The sequence below is a fragment of the Syngnathus floridae genome, chromosome 9 (assembly GCF_059516105.1).
Source record: "Syngnathus floridae isolate MCC-2025c chromosome 9, RoL_Sflo_1.0, whole genome shotgun sequence".
NCBI lineage: Eukaryota > Metazoa > Chordata > Actinopteri > Syngnathiformes > Syngnathidae > Syngnathus > Syngnathus floridae.
In genome coordinates this window covers 9853877-9865068 of record NC_142421.1, presented here as the reverse complement: position 1 = coordinate 9865068, position 11192 = coordinate 9853877, and the positions used below count along the sequence as shown (strand labels likewise).

Here is an 11192-nt window from a genome sequence, read left to right as displayed (position 1 = left end):
AATTGACGATTGTAAAGCCTCTATTCCTGTATGTTCTTTTCGACATCGATTAAAAAAATAACAGATTAATTTGATAATCAGTTATCGTTTAATCGGATTAATCGTCCCGCCTCTAGGTTGTACCAAATTTTCCAATAGTGTGTAATATCTTGTTTAGTAAATGGTATGTCATAAACTCCTTGAATTAAAAAAAAAAGTAATCAAGTGTTTTTAGGAATTTAGTGTGTGGTTTTCATCAATTAAATTTACCGTGTTACGTATGTGAAATATGTATGCATTTCATAAGAGATGACGAGTGAGAATCTGATTATTTTGTCACTAGACTCAATCAAGCGGTGAGGTTATGGGCAAACCTGAAAACCTTGATGTAGCAGTTGAGACAGAATGATTATGTTATCTGAACAGTGTGTTGTGATATATTTTGTGTCATATAAAATGGGCACATTAGCTCAATAAAGGTTGATAAACAGTAAAATAAAAAATAGCTGGATATTTGCAGCGTCTGTGGCCAAAGTTTCACTCTCACTCTTGGATGTTACTCGTAAATCACGCATATACATTCACTTCAGTTTTTACTCACTGAGCACAGTAAAATGAAATCTTTGTCAAGGACTGTGCAACAGCCCCATTGAGTAAGTCTCATTCATTCTCTGCAAAAATCCAAAAAGGGAAAAAAAAATAATAATTGGAGCAGGAGATAGAGCATACCCTCAGAGATTCATAATGAGGTTTTATGATGACTCTTATGCGTTATCCACTCATGTTAGAACTTGCAAAATAATTATTTGCAATTTGCAGTTTCCCCTCATGTTTGAGCCAGTGTGTTAATTTAAAACAAGCCACAGTTCATTAAAAAATAATGTGAGTGAAAGCAAGTATATTTTTAGTTTTTTTTTTTTTAAATCTCCATTGTCAAATCCAGTTACTCATTAAAATAATTCATGTTTATGTTTGGCTTCCCGCTTGCAACTTTGCCGGAGGAGTACAAAAGACCTGCTTCCCAATTTTGATTGTTATTTTTGTTTTCTAGTCAAAACTAAAAATTTCCCATGCTACTTCTGCTGAAACACCGGTCACTAAGTTTACTGAACACAAAGAGGTGATTCACAGCAGGATTATTAGATGTGCTTGCTTGAATGAGAGTAATTCTTTCCTCCTGCACGCCTCTTAACATGCTTCTTTTGTTCTGTTTTAAACGCATCACAAATGTAGTCAAAGTGATGCAAACAATCACTTTTATACTTGCATTTCAGTTAGAGTACTAAAGTTAATGGCTTACACGTATTGTGAAATATTATCGTATTAGTCCAATTAAGTCCTAGTCACTGCCCGAATATCTAGACATTTCTGGTCCTAAACCCAAATTAAACAGAGAAAGAAAAAAATGGGTGGGTTACATAAGCAATGGCATCCGTTTTAAAATTTTTGCCAAACCATTAATACGAGTGACTCATGATGGCTTAAGCCAAGTCACAACAACACAAACCCTTGTAGGGTGGTAAATTAAAAACAAAACATAACAAAAAAAACGGTCGCTTAGCCAATACCTGCCAATTACAATGCAGTGTATATGTCCAGATCTCATTTTGAAATGTAGCACTCCTAAAACCTGCACCTTTTTTCATATTGTTAGGAGCTTATCTGAAAGGGAAAGCTTGCTGTCCAAAGTAAAGTCTCTTGCCAAACCATCTGGCGTGCCGCGTTATTTCATTTTGCATTTGTTCATAATTTGATCAGTGTCATCATCGTTAATATTACTGATTAGGTTATAATGATAACATGAACAGAATAAGTGACAACATGGCATTTCACAAGAATGTGTTTTAAGATTTGCAATCTATCTAATCCAATCCAATTTACCCTCATCCAAGCGTGGTGATGTGGATTGACTCAAATATTGACGCATGAGATGATCTGATGTCATCAGATCTGTGATGAGAGAATTTGTGACAGATGGTAGACAAAAGCAGTGTTCAAAAAGACAACTCATGTTGAAGTCAAAACAACTGGAAACATTATTGAATTGAAGAGAGAGAGAGAGAGAGAGAGAGAGAGAGAGAGAGAGAGAGAGAGAGAGAGAGAGAGAGAGAGAGAGAGAGAGAGAGAGAGAGAGAGAGAGAGAGAGAGAGAGAGAGAGAGAGAGAGAGAGAGAGAGAGAGAGAGAGAGAGAGAGAGAGAGAGAGAGATTATTTATATTAGCGCAGTTGAGCGCTTGGGTATTTGTAATATGGCCTTCTTGCTAACAGTCCACAGGAACAGGTGGAACTTCTCCCCAGTCATGCAATTAGCTCATATTTTGCTTTCCACTACTAAAAGCATATGAAGTCAATTTTACCTAAAGACGATTTGAAAAACAGCAAGTAATTTCCACTTAGGCGCTTATTACATTTTTGAGAATCACAGCTGACAAGGAAGTACACGCGTTTTGCTGTTGGGAGAAATACTGTATTTCTTCTCGGGGAAAGAATGAATGATTTCAGAAGCCGCTGTATATTGCGGGATCATTGTCTCATATGACAGGAAGGATTAAACACTGAAAAGGTGCAATTACAAATGCTTGTTTTTGTGAGTCAGACAAGCGTCAAGTTATTTATTGTGTGTGTACTACTATTACGACTGATAGTCTGATTCTCCTTTCTGTTGTCACATTTTCTCCACAAATGTGATTTAAATAATCTTACACTATACACTTTTTCCCCGTAGACTTTAGTTTCCATGTCAGTCCGATTTGGTTTCGATCACCTCATGCCAGGTCCCATTTGTATGTGTTTAATCAAACCTGTGTGCCTGCAGATTGTTTTCCAAAGCATTGGCAAAGGGTGAAAAGGCTATTTTAGATGTTTGTATTGCTTTAGAATGCGGAATACAACTGGTTTACAGGAACTCTCGCGATAAAGACGATGTAATACTGAGACCAGTACACCAAAAGATAGACTGGATCTACAGGAGAAAGCAGAGCAAGTCATGAGGTGTCAGAAGCAATGAAACAAGTAGACCAACTGGTAAGGTTTTAAGCAACAAAGCAACCAACGAACCAAATAAGAAAAATTGTCACCCATTATGTGGTTGAGATACAACTGCTTGTGATTATACACCTGGCCAGCAGGTGGTTTCTTGTGCAACTGAAGCTGTGGTTCAACTGGTTCGATGACTTATGAGGCTTCATCTCACTATCACTACGTCTTACCCGAAATAATTTAACTAGAAAATAGAGCCAAATAAGTGCTCTTCCCTTGCTGGAAAAAACAAAAAACACACTACAAAATTGAACTCTGATTGGATCACCTGATTGGCTGGTGCTTTCAACAATTTAATGAGCTTTACTCTGATTGGTTGATGCACATTAGAAAATCCCAGTGTATCGACCATATCACGTGCAACTACAGTGAAATGGGTCATTTTGGTCATTCTTTTTTTTCCCCTCAAGCCAAAGATTCAAGGAAATGACAAGGAAATGAACTAGCCAATAGAAATGTCCACTGTGTCATGTAAACCTGATGTTGGATAGAGTGGATGGTGCTGAGGGCAGACAGATTTGTTTATTGGAGTGTTGAGGGTAAAAGTCACTGGGCCATGCTCAAAGAGGGCACCCTGCTAATTATGCTGCCCACGTGGCCACCTTAACAGAGGTGATGCACTCCATCAACCTATGGACCAATGTGTCCTTTTTTTTTTTTTGCTGTTAAAAAGCTGGCTGTTATAGTAGGAATATTGGCTGAGACTGGCCGTTGTTATTTTCATTTTTTCTAAATTTCAGGGTCTGCTGGCTTCAGAATTCAGGTCAGATGAATAATTAGCTGGCAAAGCACAAATCAAAGTATCGCTAATAGAAACTGTCAGTCGTACAGTTAAGTGTGGCTATATTCAGCATGTACTCATTGAACAGAATTTCAATGAATGTATTTTTCCTCTTTTATCCGTCGGAATCCACACAGACTAACGGACCATTTATGCAAGACCGTTTTCTACCCGTTTGTTGCGTTTGAGATGAATGTGTTTACTGGAAGAGCTTACAGTTAATAAGCAATAAAGCTAATGGCTATCAATCCTCACATACTGATATAATATATAATAAGTATTGCTGCTTCATCCAGATGGGGACCTGTGAACCAAATAAGAACAAATAGGAAATGGATGAATGCGCTCAGAGGAGGTTTCTTTTTATTAATAATAAATGGCGCTGAACTCGCAGAAAAGAGTCAATAAGTCAGCAATATAGTGATTGATATGTTTATATGCAGTGGGGAAAAAAACATAATTACATTAAATCCATTGAAACCAAACTTTTAAATGCATCTAAACTTTACCTTAATCTGACAGTATTCAATGTTTTAAAAATTGGTTTAACACCTCTGGATATGCAATGCTCTGCCATGTGTACACGAAAATAACTCAAACATCGGAGTCGGCTTTCTGCGGCTGTCTGCAACTGACAAAGCATCCATGATTGCAGCACCAAATGAAAAATTAAGTTTCATATATAAACAGCATCCTCACTCACAATTTTTACAATCTGTATATATTATCCGTGAGGAGTCAGTTCAAAAGCTGAAATAAGCAGTTCATACCAAACAAATGTTTTATCACGCGTGATTTGGTTAGCTGCAAATTGGACCCGCTTCATTGTTCCATCTTAGCATACAGCTTCGAAATGTGACAAGTTGTTGTGAATGTACACAGACAGAGACAAAAGCTTGTTGCCTGACAACCTGCAGAAGAAATAAACAGGAAGACAATCTTTGTGTCTCACCCCACATGTATTATTCTCCATCAAACACTTTCAAAGGAATTTAGATTGGATTTATCAGGTATTTCATTTAATATTTTATCTAGCTCTCATGTGCACGATTATATTTGCAGTTTCTACATTTCACCTGTGATTAATGATGTCAAGGTCAAACTGTGAGTTCATTAACTCGCTGCCATTGTCAAATTCTGACTAAAATACCTTGTTACGGATACTGAGGCAGATACTTCGGCACACTGACTTTTTACAAGTTTGAAGACACCTAAGATGTACCAAATGGTTTTCTAGGGATTATCATGATTTTTTTTTCCCAGTCCTGTTTTAAAATACCCACCTTTCTTAGTCTCACAGTGTAGAAATTTGCATCATTTCAGTAGCAATAGTGGATGCAAGAAAAAAAATATGCAAGAGCTGACGTGTACAAGAAGCGCACACGCGCACACACACACACACACACACACACACACACACACACACACACACACACACACACACGCACACACACACACACACAAAACCCTTGTTCGTGTATAAACTATTTGATCTGTCTCGTCCAACTATCCAATGTACCGGTTGTGTACTGCACGCAGGCAGGAAGAAGCAGCGGAACCTGTCTTTCACACAGCGCAGGTGTAAAAGTCTGCTGCTGAAGAAGATGCGCAGTGCTGTCCTCAAGGGTCTGTGTAGGGTTATCTGGCATGGTTGACAGCTTAGCCATCATCCTCTTGTCCTCCACTGTGTCATTTGAGTCTAGGGGCCACCCCAGGACAGAGCTGACCCTCTTTACTTGTTTGTTCAGCATCCTTTTGTCCCTAGCAGATATGCCGCCTGCCCGGCAGACCAACTTCATTGAAAAAGGAAAAAAGGAAAGCCTCAGAGTTATAAAAGTTCTTCAGTTCATTGTTAGTTTTTTAAAATAATTCTTGTGGACCTCCGTTCAAAAGCAATTCCTGATTTTTATTGGTTAGTTCAAGTACATTTTTATTTATTAATACTTATGTCAGTTTTATATAGTAAAAAAACCTGGATGCATAAATATGCACACCCTCAAAAAATTGCTGACACGGTGTAATTAACAGCGTGTCAGCAATTTTTGGCTTAGATTCAAGTGTGCACTGGTGCACATGCACACTGAAATATTAAAGGGCCACACTTCACCTCATGTAGTGTTGTCATTTGCAAACAGCTCGTTCAAACGAACATACCGTATGGAATCACAATGAACTGATTTTTTTTTTTCAGTTCAGTTGAGCTCAGCCACACGAGCGTGTGGCCCATGAGAAACCACCCTGCAAATGGTGCTCCCTCACGATGGCCAGCTTTGTGGGCATCTTTGCTTTTACTACAGTTGTTTTGTAATTCTCGAGGCTTTTTCAGGCCTTGTTTAGTGAAGTGAAGAAGACCTGCAACTGTTTGCTTTGTACAAGCTCCCCAGGTTGCAATAAAATGAAAATACCTATATCAAAACTTACTGCGTATAGTAGATAAAGCTGGCCTTGCAATTTTATGTATTACTGGATGAACAGACAGGTCAATAATTTGTCAATAATACAAATTCTTGGGGCATCAATGCAGCTTTATATATTTATATATACTACTTATTATTTTTATTTTGTATTATTATTATTATTATTATTATTATTATTAAGGGCATTTATTATTATTATTATTCCACAGTGGGAACAAGGAATTCTAACAATTAAAAGTCAATGCCCTTTAATCAGTATTCAGCCCTCCCGTCAACCAGTGCACACAAGCATCATCAACCCACTTGTAGTTTTTTTTCCCACTCTGCATCGACCTTTCAATGCAGGAGATAATCATGTAGTGATGACTGAATTCCAGTGAGTTGCTTTACGATGAAATTTTCCCGTCGTAGTCTCGAAGCAGTCGTGTATTGCCTTTATACTTGCTCCCTCAGTGGCTTCTTTTCAAATAGCCACAACAGATGGTATGCATTTTCCACGGATGAATCACCAAGCTGGGCTGGGTTTTGTGTTGCTGCCCTTGACTAAGCAAAGCATGTGAACGTGCCCTTCTACCTGAGCTTCAAGAACACACCTGTCACCAAAGTGAATATTAATAAGCGTGTGTTGAATTCATTTTTTTCTCTCTTTTTGTTGCTTTCGTCAGACTCTGGAGGAGCCCCCTTACTTGACAGTAGGGACTGATGTGAGTGCCAAGTACCGAGGGGCTTTCTGCGAGGCCAAAATTAAGACGGCCAAGCGTCTGGTCAAGGCTAAGGTAAGGAATTGTGTCTTTCATTTTTGTACTTTAATGACGATGCAATGGTCAAACCGTGTTCATTTGGAATGTTTTTTCATATTGGACCGACAAGAGTGATTTAAAGCTGTTGTGCTGAATGTCGACACAATGTTTCACTTGCGAGGTGTAGCGCCGCCTGTGGTGTTCATCTGGTTGGAGCAAAGTCCCATTAAGGCCTCAGGCATCCATTTTACACACATCGTCCTCACAAGTATGACAGCTCCAATGTTGTTCCCCTATTGGGTTCATGCTTTGCTGATGAAGGCTTTGCAAAATAGGCGCTGTACTGTATCAATCCCCCAGTAGGGCTGAGCATCTGGTTAATACAATAGAGGAGGGGCTGCTCACTTGTCTGTCCTACAATGGAGGCATAATGGATTATACTACTGGGCAGCAACCAGCAGAAGGCCAACTACGGTAATTCAGACCCAACTATAGTCTGCTGCCCATATGGTCCGTATGTGCTACGATCCGCTAGTAAGCATGTAATACTGCAACTGGGTGAAGTTATTGATGCAATGCTACTCAAACCTGCACCATTGGAACATTAGGCGTGAGTGTGCTTGCTGTACTTATTGTCACTTTCCTGTCCTCACATGGTCTCTGATTTGAAAATAGGTGGGATTTGTGTTTAATACCATCGGCATAAATTTACATTTGAGGAGAGGATTTTATTCAAATGGCTCTCCTTAGACACCTCGATGCCTGTGGTCACAACACTTTGGTGTAAAATAAAACAAATGAGGCGGTAACAGTTCATGTGTGAGGGTTTGTATGTTAATTGACTGAATGCATGATTTGGTTTTGCTTGATTATAAAGTCAACATGCTTCGTTAACGTGCAAGCACGCGTCAATGTTCAACTCTAATGAGTTCCAACTTCTTTCATTAATCTCTCTCTGCTTGTTTAACAAGGTGATGCTTGCAGCATCTGGCATGAGGTCCTTTGAGTGATTCGAGTGAAAGATTTGTGTGACATTCATTTTTTACGATGCTGCTCTGCTCTTGACGACTTGTAAAAAGTCAATTATTCCCACACTGATTTTACCTGCTGTGAAAAGATAAGTACAGCACACGCACTGTGAGCAAGGACAGAGCCTGCAGCACTGTGCTGAACTTAGGGTCCCCATTTATTATGCTGCGTTTTGAGCCTTTGTCAGTAGGCATGTCGCGGAATATAAATGCACTGAATTTAGTCATATTAACTTAATAGACATTTCGTAAGCATTTTTTTTCTGGACTGTGGCTGAGAATATAAATGACACAATAGCATGAGTGAAATTGCCCTTATTAATATGAACTTTTGAGCTTGGTTGAAAAGTAAGCTGAGCATGCTGAATGGTCAGTCATTTTCAAATTAAGAAAAAAAACTAGGTGGCATGGTGGAGCACGTCCGCCTCGCAGTTCAGAAGTGTGAGGTTCGGTACCAGTAGAGGCAAAACATGTGGAGTCAAATGTGCACACATGAAGCAGTTCACTGAACATTCAGTTTTCACACAGCTGATCCAAACTCGGGATATAAAAAAGTCTTTGTCTTTTTGCGTACTACCAGATGACGCTGACACTGCAATGCACAGTGACGGACTTTACTTGAGGATCGGAGGAGCCAAAGGTGTCAGTAGGAAGTAATACCAGCTTGTGAAAGGAGTCAGGTGTTATTGATCTTCTGTCTGCGGAGAGAGGGGGGGCCCCGTGCCCTTCCAGGTGCTAAAAGGACTTCCCGTGTTACAGGAGAAGGAATGTGATTCTCTCCATATCTGATGAAATGCAGCCTGCTGGAAGCTTTTCCTTCCTTTCTCTTGCTTCCTGTTGCACGACTGTGCTTCAATATCATATGTTTCTTTGATTTGTTGGCTTGATCCTTCCCTCCCAGACAGACTTTTCCCCCTGTGGTTTCATGCAATAAGAATATTGTGAATTTGCTACGCGCAAGCTTTTTTTTAATAATTTATTTTTATTTGTTTTAACATACTACACTTGTAGTTGTCTGTAGATTCCAAAGAAATCACGTGTGCACATTTTTATGGATCACTACGTAAAGCATTGCTTTGTTCTCTTTTATCTCCTTGATTGTTTTATTTTTGCAGTGGTAGTTGTTTTTTTTTTTTTTAAGCGTGGCTCTACAAACCATTCTGCTGCAGAGCTGATTGACACCAAGTATGAGAATGTGAAAGGATTTTTTAAAACGCACATTAACTGATACAAGTTGAGCTTGACAAAATTTGTTGTCACTAGTTCTCCAGCAGACAAAAAGAATAATCAATAGCTAATTGGTCCAAGAGTTTTAGACGTTTCATCCGTGTCATATCAGTAATTAGATCTTCTATACCGTTTGAATGACAATCTAGTGAGAACTCTGATTAACTTCTGCTGAATATATTTCTTCGATATCATGTGTAAGAATTCAGATGAGCATCAACTGCATCATTCCAGTCAGTTCATATGAGTCTGTCCAACAGATTTTCTGCTCCTGGCAGCTTCTACATGTTGACAGTATGCTGGGGTTGCACCTTTTGGTCTCAGTGTTAGCAGATGCATGATCAGATTATGCTCTACTGTGGCTCACTTAGCAGAACCTGCAGATGCAGTGAAACGTTGTGTAGTTGTGGGGGTTGTCTGTGACATTCTGAGCTCCAATCGGCAACAGTTGGCACCAGCAGATGTAGCCGTGGTGTACAGTTGTTCACATTACAGCAGGATTAGAAAATTCTCACACATGACTCTTGAATCTTTACCTCAACATTTTATTCATCACAGTCGTCGTATCCAAGACAATACAATACAGTACAATGCAATGCAAGTAACACAAGGGAAATGTTGACACTAAAAGAATGTTCTGATGTGACTGTTTGGGATTGATTCTCCATTTATTTTGCTGTCTGTCCTCTTTTTCATCTCCCTCCGCCCTCAGGTGACCTTTAAATCAGATCTCTCTACAGCTGAGGTCCATGATGAAAGCATCAAAGGACCACTAAAGGTGAGATGGGTTCGATGAAGAAGCTAGCTTGTCTCAAAACATCATTTTGGATTGTTTTCTTTGGATAAAAAAAAACCCCATGGCATTATTTGCAATTTGAATTCCCAAAGCCAGAGCCTCATGTCAAACATGGCTTTGTTATTTAAACCAGTAAATTCGTAATAGCTTCCCATCAAATCACAAAAAAGGTTTGTTGGGTTACTCAGCCAATAATCAGCAACGTTTTGGCCCTACAGGTGGGTGCTATTGTAGAAGTCAAGAGCCAAGATGGTGTTTACCAGGAGGCCACAATCAATAAGCTGACCGACGCAAGTATCTACACCGTTGGTGAGTCACAATCATGAAAGCAAGTCAGAGCAGTTGAAACAGTTGGTAGCTATTTTCTATTTTTCAAAAAGCATTGTAGTTTTACTTAAGACTTGTGAACGCTTGCCTCTTTCTATTCAGCTCAGATAGACTGCAATATTTATTCTCCTATTGGTCTACTTTTGCTCTGAGTCATGTCCTGAGGGACACGTCTGTCCATTTTTACATGCTTACAGCTGCTCTTATGCTCTATTAACTCTTAGCCAATTGTGTCTATTTGTTTATCAGCGCTGAGATAACTGTTAGTCAATTGTCTCTATTTGTTTATCAGCGCTGAGCAGAGTAATGTGCAGCAGGATTTTCTGCTTAACCCGATGAAACAAAAAAAACTAAATAAAACACCGATGTCAAATGTAGGATGTAGTGTTAAGAAAACAATTACCATAATTACTAATCTGAAGGCGAGAGAGTTATTTCTCACTGTGCAGCATGAGTATTGTTTCATGGCGTGAAATAATGCGGGCAACCATATCGAAGTTGCTTTCAAAACAATTTCGGTATTGCACAATTGAACAAAGTAGACTTAAAGTGATTGATTGACATTATGTTCTTTCTGCTGTTGTAAGCTGTAACCGGCGCAACAGCCTCTTTTGCCGCTGCCTGTTAGTTAAGAGTGCCCTCGGGTCTTGGCTGTTGTGTGCACGCGTGTGGGGGGTGGGGGGGGGGGGGGGGGGGCTTCTCACGTTCTTGCTTTTCATTCATTTGCAGGAGAAGAATTGTATGTCACTGCTGTAGATAGTTGTTAGCTCGTTTAAGGAAAAAATGACTCATATGTACTTGTATAAACAAGTCTTAAACAGTCGTATGCATATTTCTGTGTATTGTTCTACATGGGTTC

At 39.3% G+C, this 11192-nt stretch overlaps 1 protein-coding gene across 2 annotated transcripts in view; it reads left to right on the top strand.

The window, feature by feature from the left end:
- arid4b (AT-rich interaction domain 4B) overlaps positions 1 to 11192 on the top strand; it is a 30889-nt gene that overhangs the window by 3908 nt on the left and 15789 nt on the right. For both annotated transcript variants that reach the window (XM_088384159.1, XM_088384158.1), the window contains exons 3-5: positions 6881 to 6991; positions 9923 to 9988; positions 10225 to 10315. In XM_088384159.1, the coding sequence (XP_088240285.1) occupies positions 6881 to 6991; positions 9923 to 9988; positions 10225 to 10315 (268 nt within the window). The remainder of the gene's footprint in view (positions 1 to 6880; positions 6992 to 9922; positions 9989 to 10224; positions 10316 to 11192) is intronic.